The sequence below is a fragment of the Ictalurus punctatus genome, chromosome 10, assembly GCF_001660625.3.
Source record: "Ictalurus punctatus breed USDA103 chromosome 10, Coco_2.0, whole genome shotgun sequence".
In the NCBI taxonomy this organism is placed as follows: Eukaryota; Metazoa; Chordata; class Actinopteri; order Siluriformes; family Ictaluridae; genus Ictalurus; species Ictalurus punctatus.
In genome coordinates, this window is record NC_030425.2 from 26,295,391 (window position 1) to 26,312,672 (window position 17,282).

At 41.2% G+C, this 17,282-nt stretch overlaps 1 protein-coding gene across 1 annotated transcript in view; it reads left to right on the forward strand.

The window, feature by feature from the left end:
- The window catches only part of LOC108270909 (heterogeneous nuclear ribonucleoprotein L-like), an 81,687-nt gene that overhangs the window by 51,825 nt on the left and 12,580 nt on the right, over positions 1-17,282 (forward strand). Inside the window, exons 3-6 of the mRNA XM_017477922.3 lie at positions 3,182-3,419; positions 5,941-6,026; positions 9,988-10,084; positions 10,224-10,296. Coding sequence (XP_017333411.1) covers positions 3,182-3,419; positions 5,941-6,026; positions 9,988-10,084; positions 10,224-10,296 — 494 coding nt within the window. The remainder of the gene's footprint in view (positions 1-3,181; positions 3,420-5,940; positions 6,027-9,987; positions 10,085-10,223; positions 10,297-17,282) is intronic.

Below are 17,282 nucleotides of genomic sequence, written 5' to 3' on the forward strand. Positions count from 1 at the left end.
GTTTGTTGTGATGTCTGTTTAATCTTCACATTCGCAAACGGGTCGATTTAAACCATTATGGAAAATTTCCAAAGGATTTCCACACGGGAGCTCATGCGTCATCCCATGTAAGGGTCCAAGATGAGATGCTGCAATCGTGTGAAATATTTTTTGTATATGCACGACTGAACCCCATGAAAATTCCTGGTACATCTAAAGTCGAACATGTCTTTGGGATGCGCATGAATCCGATAATGGCACGTCCATAAATCCATAAATCCCATAGGATCCCATACAAACAGATTAGAACAGAACAGGGTGTGATGATATAGGAAAATAATTAACAAATTCTACTTCTTGTGATATCCTGAAATTTATTAAAGAACATTTCATGCTTGTTTTAAAAATCTATTTATAGTTACATTTACTGTTGTGGAGCATCCATGAAATAAGCAGCTATAAACAGTTCCCTTATGTGTCTCTCTTGCGTCTCTCTTTTGTCATGCTACTGAGAAACCAGAAAGTGCAAAGTCCTCTGTCCTGGAGACTTTCCTGTGTTGGGAAAACGTAGTTAAAATATGCTCACACTGGAGACTCCTTCCATAAATGTTAACCATCTCCCTGAACAGAAAACCTCAGCATGTCAAAGTTGTTTTTTGTTAGGTTTATGCTGCGTGTCCACCATACAAGTCCCTCTGAATGAGCTGTTACTATAGAAGCAGTAATGCAATAGAACAAGCACAGTAATATAATCCTGGCTGCTTATAAAACGAAGATTGAGGACGACTTCGACAACAACCACACAAGGCAGGTGTGGCAGGGGGTCCAGCACATCAGCAGTTACAAATCCGAAAACCTTTCGGTCGGTGATGCTTCGCTGGCGGAGGAGTTGAAACACTTCTTTGCCCGCTTCGAGGTGGAGCAACCGGAGGAAACCACATCACATCCACCAGTCCAGAGCAGCCACATCCTCACTGTGGAGGAGCATGAGGTGAGGCACACACTGAGGGTGGTGAACCCGGGCGGTCCCAATGCCGTCTCGGGGCGGGTGCTGATGGACTGTGTGGACCAGCTGGCTGGGGTCTTTACCAAGATCTTCAACCGGTCCCTATACCAGTCCACCATCCCACCCTGCCTGAAATGCTCTACTATAGTTCCACTGCCAAAAAAGGCCAACATCAGCAGCCTGAATGACTACCGTCCAGTGCCACTTACTCCCCTCACCATGAAGTGCTTCGAGAAACTGGTCTGGATTTACATAATCTCAAACCTTCCACCCACGCTTGACACACACCAGTTTGCTTACAGAGCTAACAGGTCCACAGAGGACGCCATAGCTACAGCTCTCCACACTGACCCGTTTAGAGCGGCGGGGGAGCTATGCTAGGCTGCTCTTTGTGGACTTTAGCTCTGCATTTAACACCATACTCCCTCACAGACTGGTGACCAAACTGTTAAACCTGGGACTACCTCACTCAATCTGCTTCTGGATTAAGGACTTCCTGTCAGATCGCTCCCAGAGTGTGAGACTAGGTCCCACATCTCCTCAGCCCTCAGGGCTGTGTGCTGAGCCCCCTGCTCTACACCATGACTGCACCCCCGCCCACCCCAGCAACAGCATCATTAAATTCGCGGATAACACCGCCGTAGTGGGGCTCATCTCTGGTGGGGGATGAGTCCGCTTATCGGGACGTGGTGGAGCGGCTGTCTGTGTGGTGCACAGATAACAACCTGGTCCTCAAGACCACCAAAACCAGGAAGCTGATATTAATCTACAGGAAAAATAAAACGGATATTCAGCCCCTTTTCCTCAGCGGGGAATGTGTGGAGAGGATCCCAGACTTCCGGTTCTTGGGCGTGCACATAGAGGAGGACCTAACCTGGAGCACTAACACCACAGTACTGGTAAAAAAAAAAGGCACAGCAGAGACGTCCTTCCCTGAGAATCCTTACGTAGAACCACCTCACCCAAAAAGTGCTTCTGTCCTTCTACTGCTGCTCCATGGAGAGCATACTGGCTTATTGTATCTGTGTGTGGGTTGCCAGTGGCACAGAAACAGAGACTAAATTGCTCCAGAGGGTCATCACCACCGCCCAGAAGATTATTGGCTGCCCGCTACCCTCCCTGGAGGATTTTACAGTTCCCACTGCCTCGAAAAAGACCAGAACATACTAAAAGATCCATATCACCACGGACACTCCCAGTTTGAACTGCTGCCCTCGGGCAGATGTTTCAGGACAATGAAAACACAAGCAAATAGATTAAAAGACAGTTTTTATCCAAAAGCAGTAGCAGCACTAAACACTACTTGAATGCAGTATTAGGGAGATGCAGTGAAATGTTGTGCGGTATGATGTGTTTTCATTTCCTTTTAGAATCTTTCGTTTTTATTGATATATTTTTATACCTACTTTTAGAGGCTCTATTATATTTATATTTATAAACCTGTTGCACTTTATTTGATGTTGCACTGATCGGATTGCACGAATGCAGTTTCGTTGATTTGGAGAATTAGTAACTACGGGGGCAAACACATTTTCACACAGGCCCAGTTGGTATTGGAGAACTTTTTTGCTTCAGTAAATCACATTATCATTTAATAACTTCAATAAATAACATTATCATTTTGTGTTTACTCGGGTTAACTTTGTTTTATCTTAGAACTTGTTTTAACTTCTGAAACAATTCAGTATGAGATATGAGACATGAGTATGAGACAAAAACAGACGAAACCTTTTCACAGCACTGTACCTCCAGCGATAAAGCCTAACATTTTAAATGCAGTTCTCTAAAAGAATCTGGAGCTTCCAGATTCGCCATTCAGCGTCAGAACCTACATCAAGTGAGTCTGATGCTGAGACCACTTAAACATAAATATGGCCAGCTGATGCAAATATTATAATCAGAAATTAGAATGATTTGTATATCATGCAAAGCAGCGCTCTGACTCTCATGTTGGAAGCGCACAGAGGAAAAAGACAAATGAATTTTCATAGCTCAGGGACTGCTGTGATCTTTCATTTATCACCCTGGTGCCACATCACCAAAATATATCTGGGCAAATATTAGTATTGGTCCTAGAATTAATGGGATCCAGTTGGTGCCTTTCTTATCACATTAAATTAGTTTTTATGTACAGAGAAGGGAGGATTAAACAATAATATGTTAAAATCTCATTTCTTCTCCCAACTCTCCTTGCAGCTACGTGATGATGATGCCGTTTAAGAGGCAGGCGCTGGTGGAGTTTGAGGATGTAGAGAGCGCTGACCGCTGCGTGGGCTGTGGCTCCAGAGAGGCCGTTTACATCGCAGGACAGCAAGCCTATTTCAACTACTCCACCAGCAAGCGCATCACACGGCCCACAAACGCAGACGACCCCAACAGTGGAAACAAAGTGTTGCTGCTCTCCATTCAGAACCCACTCTACCCCATCACTACAGTGAGTATGATCCAGTAAAACGCACCATGTCGTTTTAAAATCTACACCATGGAGATTTTATAAAGAGCTGTTTAGATGTATCCTAAACCTGACAATCTGTTACACTGCATTCATGTGATGAGTGACATGTAGTGCCAACATTATCATAACAGCAACATCCTGTATTATCAAGTCAATCATCAAGTATCTACTGCTCAGGAAATATCCTTCGAAGAAAAGGGGAGGTGAAGGATTAATCTAGCTTCCTGTGCGACCTCACAGTTTCTTAAAAATCATTTCAAATCTGTCTTTGGTTTTTTTTTAACAGGGTTATGTTTTTTTTTTTTAAATCAATGTGTCATTGCGTTCTGACCAATTAGTGACATAATTTACAGATTAATTTACCTGCAATCTGTTGTTTTGGTATATGAACGATTAAAGTTATAATGATAAAACATGAAAAATAAAGTGCCCATGCAATCAAAATGGAAGTTTTGTGGCTTTTAACATGAATATGTTCGCCATAAGGTTATCTGTAAGCGTGTAGTGTGTTCCAAAACATTGACATTCAAAATGCACAGTCTCTGTCTACCACCAATACGGATCAACAATTTTGATGACATCATTCTGCACTTCATCAGATTTTCTGTCCAATCAAATGCTCTCTAGAATCTCAAGTGTCCCACCCCCAGCGTTATAAAAATACATGGTACTAACTGTCAAATACGGTTTAACCTGGGCTGTGAGGTAAGCTTTAAGAAGCTAGAGGGGCAACTCGATTTGTCCCGCCCTGACTTCCTGTTTCAGTGTAAATTTCGTCGACACTTCGAATTACGCTGCGCGTTTCAAAGCACTTCATGGGGACTTTAATGATACTCATATTGCTCATTTAGAGGTCTGGAATTTGAAGGAATTCCTTTCCAGGCCTGAAAAGTGTGAAAATTTACAACATATTTTGGAAAACGTATGGCTATTATGTTGTCAAAAGTAAGATTTTATGACACTTAGGATCTAAATCCGATATCTGTAAATTTATGATATGGTTCTCCCTTTGCTTTGTGGTTCCCACGACACCAAGCACCATGTCATTTTGTTTATGTTTTGACACGTGCCTTTGTTGATCTCTTACCTATCGTGTTCACCTGTCTTGTGTTAGCCCCTGATTAATTTGTCTAGTAGTTGACCCTGTCTGTGTTATGACCCCCAAAATAGACAACGTCTCTCGGTTTGCCCTCAATTAAAAAACAAGCCGAGCACAGCAATTGGAACCTGCCTTATCTCACGTCATGCTACGACATTTCCACGACATGGTTAATGTCATGACCTTTAAAAAAAAAAAAAAAAAAAAAAGCTGAAAGAAAAACTGAATTTTTTTTTGCACAATGAAAGAGGATGTGAAACACAAAGTCAATCTGAAAGACTAAGGAGGATATGAAAAGATAGATGTTTTTAATCTGGGTGTCAAAGGTGAAGATGGAAGAACAATCTCCAGATTGAGGTGGAATGACATTAAAACGACCTCCTCAAGGTGAAAAACCTGAGGCAGAAAGTGTTCAGAAGGTGTTGACTCATTAGTGTGGTAATTTGAATTTGCTTGCATCGCACCTGGTTACCATGACTGCTGCAGTCCTTCAACTCCCAACACATTGCTAAATCACCAGGGTCACAACAACAATACCAAATCAATAACAAACAGCCTTGAAACGTACCTCAGTCCCCTATCTCAAGCCCAGCGCTGAGAGCTAAAAAAATAAAATAAATCTACAACAACAACAAAAAAAACAAGAGTACTAACAATGACAATCATCTAGTGCACTAATCTCGCTAATGGCTAGTTAGAAGAAACCTCATTGATCATCATTATGTGAGTTCCGACTTCAGGAGCCGCCAGCCGAAGCCCCTGCAGGTTTCTCTTATAGATCAGTGTCCTGAAGAGACAAAATCAAGACTACATAATAGGCCCTGCTGTACCGCTAGGTTAAGTGGTGTGGAACGTTCAATAGAAATAGATCTGCATATCAAAAGGCACCAGGCTTGATTAATAAGCTGATGCTGTTCTGAATCCGATGCAGTTTAATTCTAATCACCGCGCGAAAGGGACTCAAGGTTCCTTTCAAGAACATTCAAACTAACTGTCCCTCAGTGGTGGAATGAACTTCCAACCTCAATCCGGTCCGCAGATTCTCTCACCATCTTCAAAAAACAGCTAAAGACCCACCTCTTCCGTGAACACCTAACCAACCCACCCCAAAAAAAAAATATAAATAAAATAAAAAAATGTACTCTGGCACTTACACCTCGACTCTGTGCACTTTGCTTCTTCTGGAACTCAATTAAAGATCTTGTATAGTAGCACTCACTTTGTTTGTATTTTCTAATTTGTAAGTCGCTTTGGATAAAAGTGTCCACTAAATGAATAAATGTAAAATGTAAATGTAATTGTGCGATGTATCATGTGCGATTCATGGAAGCGCTCTTTGTAAATGATTATGTATCAAGTACTTCTTTCTGAATTGGGACACTCTTCTGTTTCATGTTACAGGATGTTTTATACACAGTGTGCAACCCTATCGGCAACGTGCTACGCATCGTCATCTTCAAGCGCAACGGGATTCAGGCCATGGTGGAATATCCTTACTGGATAGAGGCACACAGGAGGATCAGTAACAGGGAATTGTGTTGTGAAAATCATTTATTGACACATGTCGAGTCCATACACGTACACAGACACCATCTTATTAGATAAGATTCAAACTGTACTGCCAAGTACTAGCGCAGTGAAATACAGTCACGTGCTTTTATCACATGCTGATTCCGGCTTCATTAGCATGAGATTCTCTCACAGGCCGTCAGTAAATGGGGCTAGCTCTGGGTATGAGCGAAGTAAGCAGCTGTGTTTTGACCCATCTGTAAAAAAAAAAAAAAAAAAAAAGCTAACATGACCTAAGCATGTCTGGCTAAAGGGTGCTTTCACACTTGGTGTTTATTTATTAATTTATTTATTCTTTGGGGGGGGTGTTGCCCAGAGCACCTGTTGTGCTAACACGATCGAAAAAAAGCGCCTCACACAACCTTTGTCACACAAAGTCACACAACATGTAACGCTCTTTCTAGTCCTAGTGAATAGTTGTCGAACTAATTACCCTAGCTGAATATCTAGACTAGATTTTTAAAAAAAATTATCACTAATGAAGGTGAAATGGTGATTGTTTTATCTCCGGAGATGAAATGAGCAATTGTTAGCTTCTCAGCTAGAATGAAACAATATTAAAGGGTGAGCTAACTAGCATAGCTAGCTAGCTAACTGACTAGCAACATACACTGGGTGCCTGTCTAACTAGCTAAATGTAACAATGGCTATGAATTCAGATGAAATCTTCCTCTCTATGATTCTTTAGACAGAAGAACCATGTTTAACGAGTACATTTTCACCCCTTCACACTCCTCAGCTTACCTTATTTTCACTTTTTGGTTTGTTTAATTATGTGCGGAATGAGTGAGCATGTTGTTCGCCTTCTCTGTAGCTTTGAGCTACTTGCATAACTTGCCTATATGATGCCACAGCCGTCCCAAAAAATAGACAAGTCGTGCTACATTTTTTGTTAAATTGCATTGGCAATGAAATATTTTTCATTTAACATCTCCTTGTGTTCGCTCACTAACAAAACAAATTGTTTTTAGATAGCTTGCTTGCCGTCCAGTTTGCGAACTGATTGGTTGTGGGGGAAAAAAAAAAAACGCATGATGTCACTTGGCTCTACTTTGAAAATATGAAGTTCTGCTGTGACCAAAACATCCCGCAAGCTTTTTTTGGCAACATTCCACTCACCTTGCGTCCACTTCCGATAGGATTATATGTAAAGTATGGTCTAGCGATTGAAAAGATTGCCCGTGCCAAAGATAACTTCTGTTATCTCCTTTGCTTTAACCACCACATTAATGTACGGAAGTTATATCCGTAGCTTATATGTCTATTTCTTGTCCATTTATCGTGGACTCTTTATTTATGTTGTTGCTAATGGAAAAACGGTTTCAGTACCACGTCAGTCTCGGATCAGAATCCGGACCCCCAAAAGACTAAGGCCGGCCCAGTGCACATTTACTGAGGGCAACACACTCAACAATCTGAAGCCTAACATTGTTGAGATGCTCAGCTTCACTGGGAGACGACTTTTGCTGATGGAGAAAAAAAAAAATCTCAACATGACGTTCGTCCTCTGTGTCTCATGGAAGTAGGTTACTCAACAAAAGTGCACTCTGATTTTGCTCTAATTTACACAGTGGCTTCAAAAGCTACTCAGGAAAGCTGAGCGTTTAGATGGATATTACAAAGTGAATTTCCTGATGTATCTGAGCTTTATTAGTGGTTGTACTGTTATATCTAGCATTCCCATATTACAGCCCATCAAAGTAGAAAAAAGCCAGAAGGGACTTCATTATTGCACATGTACACATCTTGCTTGGCTTCGCCTCCTAATATGCTTCTCTGAACAGTGGCTTGAACATATGGACTCGCAAAATGTTTACACAGCTAGCCCTGGCTTTGACTTCGCCAGGCCACTATGCAGCCCACATTGTTGTGTCTCCGGATTATTATCCCCTGCATATGTTTTCTCACAGAATTGGGCTTGTGATAAGAGAATCTTTTTTTCTCTGTTCTTGCCAGACGTGTTGTTAAACTTTCAGACTGGATGTTTTGCACACGTCTGTGTTTACGAATGCAGAAAGCGTAAGCATTTCCAAACTTCTCATGAGGTAGTGAACAATGGCAGCAATTATTTAAACATTTTTTGTAAATTTGAGGCAAAAACTGAGCCAAAGGACCGAAAAGCCATGCATTTTGAACATTCGGACTGAGGAAATGTCTTAAATTAGTTATTTATCAGTCCGTACAGGATTTCGCAGAAGTTTTTGTGATTGTTGCGCTGCTCGGTTTTGCTGCGGCTTTTTTGCCAAATTTGCGAATTTGCTGAGTTTTTCTGCTTTTTTTCGCTGAAAAGTACTTGAATTGGCAAAATTGTAATTGCACGGTCTTTCGCAGTGATGTTTGTCGGTAAATGAGACCTTTTATGGTAAATGGTCTGCACTTATATAGCGCTTTTTTAACCTTGGTTTAACTGGTTCTCATTCACACACACACACCAATGATAGCAGAGCTGCCATGCAAGGCGCTAACTTGCCATCAAGACCAACTTGGGGTTCAGTGTATCACCCAAGGACACTTCGGTATGTGGAGTCACATGGGCTGAGAATCGAACTGCTGACCCTACGATTAGTGGACAACCCTCTCTACCACCTGAGCCACAGCCGCTCAATCTGTCTTATGTTTGGATGCATGGATCGAAGAGGGCTTTGGCTTAATGCATGTTGTGACGATGTCTTGGTGCAAATCTGCGGACAATCTGCGGCAATTTTGAAAAGTTGCACGCCCCTGCAAATATTGTGGAGTTTGCTTGATTTTGTTTAATTAATTTTGTCCGAGTGCAAAATCTTGGAGGAATTGATTTATATAATTGTCATTTATTTCGTGCCGGACTCAGGGTTCGCAGGTGCTCGGGTGATTTTTGCGATTTCTGTCACTAGCTGCGTTTACATGGACAACAATAATCCACTCTTAATCCGATTAAGACCGTACTCTAATTAAGAAACTAGCATGTAAACAGCAATTTTTACTTACCTTAATCTAATTAAGGTCATAATCGAAGTAAGCAATAATCTAAAGACAGGTGGAGTACTCCTGTTTTAGTCGCATTATGGACGTGTAGTAGTGACATGTAAACACCTTAATCACATTATGAGCGTCGTGTGGGAGTTTTCACCGCATTTTGCTCGGCTGTGTCCCAAATCGCATACTTTCCTACTATAGGCCTGTAGTGGGGAAAAATACATGTATCTCGGCTACTATATAGACGGTAACTACGCGATTTGGGACACACCCACCGCTTCAAGCAGTCGTCTATTAGCACGTATAGCATGACAAATAATTAACTGCACTTAAAGCGTTCGTAAAAAAAATAAATAAAAACACGCAAAACTGTATACGGTACCATAACGAAGACGAACTGTATGTTGATACGTGAAATTCTGGAGGGACGTCGGACGGCGTGACGCGGTGACGTAATGACGCGGGCTGTTAATCTAATTATGTTCTAAAACATGTAAAACGGGAACATGACAGGAGTATTCTAAAAGCGACTCATGTAAACACCATAATCACATTATTATCTTACTCAGATTAAGGTCAATAATTAGATTACTGCTGTCCATGTAAACGTAGTCACTGTCTCTGTCACCGTTTTCTCTCAGTGTAATCCTGATTAATGAATGAAATGATATTACGAGTTCGCTTTCAACCCTACACATCCCTCAGACAGTGTTTTTTAGTTGCATTTTGGTTTGTTTAATTATATGCAGAGTGAAACCAGACCATACTAAACTGCAACACCCCCCCCCCTTTCAATTAGAAGGCAGAAGTGTATAACTAGTTATCAGTTCACGCCTAGTTTTTGACTGGATTGAGTCCTAAATGCTCAGATGCCTGCAGTGACTTGGGCTTTGCTATGATTTTCCTTGACTGGCTGTCCTCTACATTCGAATCAGTCCAGAATGCCCAGAAGGCCAAAGCGGCCCTCAACGGAGCCGACATATACGCCGGCTGCTGCACACTGAAAATCGAGTACGCTCGGGTAAATCTGCAGCGCTCACACACACACACACATACTCCTGCACACACTTACACACAGTCACACACATACACACACCCACCGGTGGAGCCTAACACACATGCACTGCCGCTGTGCTTTCTCTCTCCCTCCCTCATTTTAGCCCTCACGCCTCAACGTCATCAGAAACGACAACGACAGTTGGGACTACACCAAACCCTTTTTGGTCAGACGAGGTAAGAGACAGGTCTGGGAGTGTGTTTACGTGTGCGTGGGTGTAAATGCATGGCAATCTTTGCTTATGGACACTGTTTTCCCTCATCTACATTATGTCTTGTTCATGTTTGTGTATGCATTTGTATTCTGAAATTTCTTTCAAACTTGTCATTCTTCCGCTGGGGCTATGAAAGGCATGAGAGCCAAAAAAAAATGCTGTGTGGTCCACAATGACATCCTTTCAGCTGGAGGCGCATTTACATTTATATTTATTCCCTTTGGGAGATGCTTTAATGCGAGGCAACTTCCAAGTGAGGCAGAATACAAACCAAGCATCTATATGCTAAATGGGCTGACAATGATACAAGAACTGCAGAGCAAAATATCCACCAGTTGATCAAACTCTCATAGGAGATATAGTGAGAGTCACAAATACATGGACAGGAGTGAAAAAAAGAGAGGACTGTAGTATAAAGCACCAGTACAATGACCCGTGCATACTTCCGGTTAACAATTTATTGGGTATAATCATTTCCATTCAAAACACCAATAGCAGCGTTTCAGAGTAGCCATGTCTTACTTGTCATGTATTCCCAAGTGATTATACATGAAGGAAGATTCCTTGGATTCCATAGATTCATGCTAGTCGAAACGTACCAGGACGATTTGTAAGTGGTTCAGAATTAGATCTGTCCTGATCCTCTTTAGTTGGAACAACTGTTGGAAAGCCAATGAGAATCCTTATACAACAGGCCAAAAAGCTTGCCTAATCATAACGTTAGCTGCTAGGCTATCGACGTCCATTCGTTCATTCATGTCCAGTTACCACTTTATCCGGGACAGGATGTGGAATCTATTTCCTAGAAACTCTTGGCATGAGGAGGGAATACATTGCTTCAGCAGCTCCGAAAAGGCATTCGTTTTCAGACCTGGAAAGCTTTCACATTTCAAGAAAGTGTGAATGGAGAAAGTATGAATACTTGTTTGGCAAGTATTCATTTGATTTATTTTTTCTTTCTGATCATCTCGATATTATAAAGATAAAAGCTGTAAGATCAGGAGATCACCTGAATATAACACACTCTGAAGGTTAGCTGGTCCGACCTTGGTTGTAGTAAGAAAAAGGAGTAAAGCTTGACAGTGATGTAGTATTGAGTCGAAGGAATTGCTGGCACGAAGAAGCTTTGTCCCTTGCAGCTTGAGCTGGAGATGGCAATCCTTCATCAAGGTTGAGATTTCGATGAGGCATGCTGTCCTACTTGAAGAAGGACAGGTCGTGTAGACCTTCAGCATAGCCTGCAGAAGAGGATTATTCCTTTCTTTGTCCTCCTTTACTTCTTTCCTTCTTTTGTGGCCTTTAAGACTCTAGATTACACAACTAGAAAACAGTATCCAAAGGTTCCCCATGATACCATAAAACATTTAACTGGTGCTAACTCTCAGTTGTAGATTCTATACAGTACTTTTAAGCAGTTCCCCAGAGGAACCAACCTAAAACTGATGCTAACTCTCTGTTCTAGGCTTCTACATAGTACTTTTAAGGGTTACCCCAGAAAAAGAAACAGAAAAAGCTTTTAAGGTGTACACCCCCTGTTTTAGACTTCTACATAGCGCCTTTAAGCATTCCCCCAGAGAACCAAACTATAAAACCTTTAATGGTGCTAAGCCCCTGTTATAAGCATTTACATAATACCTTTAAGAGTTTCCCCCTGAGGAACAAACTAAAAAACCTTTAAGGGTGCTAACCCTCTGTTGTAGACTTCCACGTAGAATCTTTAAGAGTTTCCCCCTGATTAACAAACCAAAAAACCCTTAACTGGTGCTAGCTCTCTGTTGTAGACTTTTACATAGTACCTTTAAGGGTTACCCAAGAGGAACAAACCAAAAAAAAAACCTCTTAACTTGTTCTAAGTCTCTGTTCTAGACTTCTACATAGTACCTTTAAGGGTTACCCAAGAGGAACAAACCAAAAAAACACAACTCTTAACTAGTTCTAAGCCTCTGTTATAGACTTCTACATAGTACCTTTAAGCGTTTCCCAAGAGGAACAAACCAAAAAGAAAAACCTTACTTAACTGATGCTAACCATCTGTTCTAGAATTTTACATAACACTTTTAAGGGTTACCCCAGATAAAGACACTGAAAAACATTTAAAGGTGCTAACCCTGCGCTGTAGACTTCGACAGAGTATCTTTAAGAGTCCCGCAGAGGAACAAACCTAAAATGCTTGATGGGATCTTTTCATGTAAGAGTGTGGGTCTCATGTCAACATACATTCTTATTAAAAAGGGTTCCTCGGGAGGTTTGTTGGATAGTAAAATGTCATTAGCTATCTATATTGGATATTGGATATCCATATTGGATATTGGTTCTACTAGGGTAGGGTAACTCTGTTGTAGGAATCCTTGATGGTTCTATATTGGATAATTTTTCTAGCTAATTACCACCACTTCAGTGGCACACCATGGCAAATTCCTCAGGTCAAAACTCAGTAGTCTACTTAGATATAGCGAAGGACGAGACACTCTTTCTTGGACGACAGTGTAGATATTCTGGGCAGAAAAGACTGGTTTGGAAGAGGATTGTTTTTTTTTTGGAGGCTTGTGACACTACCGATCATCTATGTGCAATGTTTTACCTCAACTGGTTTTACACCAGTCCACGGCTTCATATACCTGAGACATGTCAGTCGTCGGATGTGATACAATAACATACACTCTTAAATGCATGGTCATTTGCCGCCATATAACCGATGAAGTTCCATGAAAAAGCAGCAAAAAATCTACACATACTCCTAGGAGATATTGAGCATGACCTAGCTGAGTGACCTGCCATCACAGATACTCATAAAAGCCCCCAAAAGCACACTGCTGGCAGTCCATCAAGGTCTTTACATTACTATTCGATCCTGGCTCATGGTATCAGAAGGCTGTGCGAAAGTAATGGAAACCTGAAAGTGAATGGAGGAAAAGAATGCATCAGTGAAAGATCAAAAAGGATGGAGGAAGCGTGGTGAGTGGGTAAAGAGGAGGAGGTGAGGCAGTCTTGGAAACAGCAGAAATACATTGCAAGGGCATAACACCATGCGATTAGGCAGCTTATGGTTGGCCTGGATCACAGAAGCACTGCTGCAACTGCCTGTTCTCTCCACAAATAGAGGATAAACAGTGTTATCACTAGAGAGCCGGCGATGTTTAGCAATCGATTGGAGTCTTCTCGATGGGATTCAAAGGTCTGTTTGACTTTGTCCATGGCGCAGATCCCTCAGCGGTGCGCTACGTGCACGTTATCAGCCTCCGTTGTTTTGTTATTGAGGTGCAGAGGGGATGCTGGAATTTGAATGGTAATTGAATCGTGGACTGCAGAAATAAATAAAATCGTATTAATGGAGCTGCCAGCAATAAAAGGAATGTTTCTCTCTGTCTCATTCATTCCCTCCCTTGCTGGTCTTTCACCACCGGGGCTCAAGTATTTCAGTCGGCACTTTGTCAAATTACAAACATCAAGAAGGTGTACAAGAAATGCTCCTCAGAGGTCTGAACATAATGGAGTCCGTCTGGCCAAAGCATCAAGAAAAATGAATGTCAAAGCAATTTCAAAAAAAAATTTTGTTGTTGTTTAGGGAGGTAACTTCATTTCCGCAGTTTTAACACAGCCAACCTGGCAACGTATTGATTATATTTCAAATCAGTGAGTCCTTTTAGAGATTTTTTTGTTCTGCACCCATCTAACTACTCCCCAACAACAAGGTCACCTGGAGCTTGAGCAGATTCAGGGCTGAGGTAACACAGATTTAATGGTGCTTTTGGGATAGTAAGACAGCCCAATCGTTAAATGAGCTCATGAGACAGTATGTGTGAAAAATCGACACTGGAATGAAAATAAGAACAGAAATAAGGATATCCAAGACAAGTAGAACAGGACCTTGAGATTTGCCATGTGAAGGTCATCTTGAGCCCTAATAGCCCCCCCCCCCCTTTTGTGTGTGGAAAACAGAGCGCAGCAATGCCTGCAAATTCCCACCGCTAACCGCCCATTTTGTAGCAATTAGCATCACTCTGCATGACTTCTCCCTGTAGGCCTCCAAAGCTAAGCAGAGAGAGAACAGACAGAAAAAGAAGGAGAGAAATGGAAAGGTAGACGGAGCGTTCTGCTCTGTTCTCCTTTCAGTCTGACAGTTTTGAGAAAGACTTTGTTCCTGCGCTTGCTTTGAAGTGGTGTAACAATGGCTGGCACATTGCATCGGTGCGGAAATCCTCCTCAGGTTTGCCGTTTTCTTCTTCTGTGAAAATCTCGAGACGGCAGTCGTGATCGTAAATAACAAGACACCATCTTCCTCCGTTTGTGAAATGAACTTTCAAAATTCATGCTTAATTGAAGTATAGAAATTCATGTTTCTCAAGGACTTTATCAACTTTAGAAACCTGGTTTCCTCCATCCTGCTGTTTGTTTTCACTTGGATGTTGTACTGTTGGATGTGAATGTTGCGCTCATTGTGCTGTCGTGTGCGTTGCGCAGGCACACTTCGACAAACTTAATTGAAGGAACAGGGTTTTTTTTCAGCATTGTTCACTGTGCACAGTTGGGTTCTTTTTACTCCATGAATATTTCTATTGCTGGATCACAGCTGGATTTATATATATATATATTTATATATGAAAAGAAAACCCCTTTTCCACATATTTTCACTTTGGGTTGTCCTTTTTACTGATGCAATATCCTGTCATGTGGCCTGACCTGATTTGAAGACATGACTGTAAAAAAAAAAAATAAAAAACCCGTTCGTTATGGACAGCTCCAGGACTCTTTTAAAAGAAAGTAGCCATTACAACTGTCCAAGGTCCTGCATTTTGCCTTCTTGTCCTTCTACTTTGTCTCTTGTTTCTTCTCTAACTCATAATAACTCTTAATTTAACTCTCAAATCTTTGTAGAATTTTAGAATTGCTATGAAACGTCCCAAATATACAGGGTGTCCCAAAAGTCTCCCTGCATAGGAGAGTATATTTGCAAGCGCCACGTTGGTTGTGCCTTCGTAAGTGGATGTTCTTCTCGGTCGGTCCGCAACACTTCCAGTCTTTTGGAATTTGTTAATAAGTTTGGCAACAGCGTTGTGTGTGATGTGCTTGCCATGTTCCCTGTTAAAGTCCATCGCAGCCTTCGTCCCGATCCAGCCATGAGAATGATTTCAATACATTCTTCTTTTGTCAAAGGAATTCTTAGGTGAAATATATATGTGTATATAAAAGCAATAAAAGCGCTATATAAATGTAAGGAATTTATTTATATATATATATATATATATAGGGTGCGTGGTGGCTTAGTGGTTAGCACGTTCGCCCGTTCGCCTCACACCACCAGGATCGGGGATCGATTCCCACAGCTCTGTGTGTGTGGAGTTTGCATGTTCTCCCCGTGCTGCGGGGGTTTCCTCCGGGTACTCCGGTTTCCTCCCCCAGTCCAAAGACATGCACGGTAGGCTGATTGGCGTGTCCAAAGTGTCCGTAGTGTATTAATGGGTGTGTGAGTGTGTATGTGATTGTGCCCTGCGATGGACTGGCATCCAGGGTGTACCCCGCCTTGTGCCCGATGCTCCCTGGGATAGGCTCCAGGTTCCCCCGTGACCCTGAAAAAGGAGTAAGCAGTTGAAGATGGATGGATGGATACATACATATATATATATATATATATATGTGTGTGTATATATATATATATATATATATATATATATATATATATATATATATATATATATATATGAATTCAAGTCCTGCAGTGAAAATCTTGATAGAAATGCTAACATAGCCTCTGTGTTCTCAGAAACATACTATGACTGAATGTAGATATTATTTGCAGGATGGCTTTGATAATCTCTATCCATGTACAGACATTCTATATGGGAAAGAGGAACCCTGTAACTCGAATCCCGTACCAGACTGTAAAGGCTCTTCCAAATTTCAAAATAAAAGTGTAGTTTTGTATAGCGCTTTTATGTGTATATATATATATATATATATATATATATATATATATATATACACAGAAATCTGATTGTGGATGTAGAACACAGCTTGTCATGTTGGTGAGAAACTGGAAAGAGCAAACTCTTCTGTCGTGAAGACCTTCCTGTGGTGGAAAACGTGACTGTTACAAAGCACTGGCACTGGAGATTCCTTCCCTAAATGCAAAATAAACGTCTTCTTACAGAAAGCTTCACCATATCGACAATATCAGAAAATTCATCAACACCTTCTGACCAATCGGATTCGAGAATTCAACAGCACTGTGGTATACAAATGAATACAGTTATACAGGAGTAGAAGAGTAAAGTCATGGAATCTCATCTACTATTTCTCTTCTCTTTATCGTAACTGGTTTGTGTCATGTACTTGGCTTTGTTACTGTTTAAAGACCAAAGCTAGGTTGTTAGTATCGCATCTTTCAAAATAGACTTCTGTCTCTTGTCTGTACTTGTTTTCATCCTCTGCGGTGATAAAATTCGATTACTGTCATGTCGTCAACAAATTAGATTAGAATCCTTATGTGCATGACAATAATAACAATAACAGAAAGCAGACCCAAAATACATCCCTGAGGTGTACCTGTGCTCAGTACTTGTGTAGTAAACGTAGCATTATCGACTCTCTCTATCATTAGCTCAGTAAGAAGCCATTCCCATTTTAAGCTCGTAAATGTCTTGTTAATGAGTTTGCTAGGTGGAACAGATGTGGGAGGAAAGAAAACAGCAAGACTGCAAATAATGTCCGTGGAACAAGGAACATGAAAATAAAGTCATGATCTCAGTATTATAAGGTTCTGTCTGGCATTTTTGGGAATACAATTTCCTTCTTTGGGGTTTTTTTTTTCCCTGGTTTTATCTGGATAAATTTGGTTTGATAATATTCTATCTACCAGCCAATCATCATCCAGGATGAACATAGGATAAAAGCAACATAGGTGACCTTGACCAATCAATATTCACATTCTGTTTACGATTTGAATGAAAA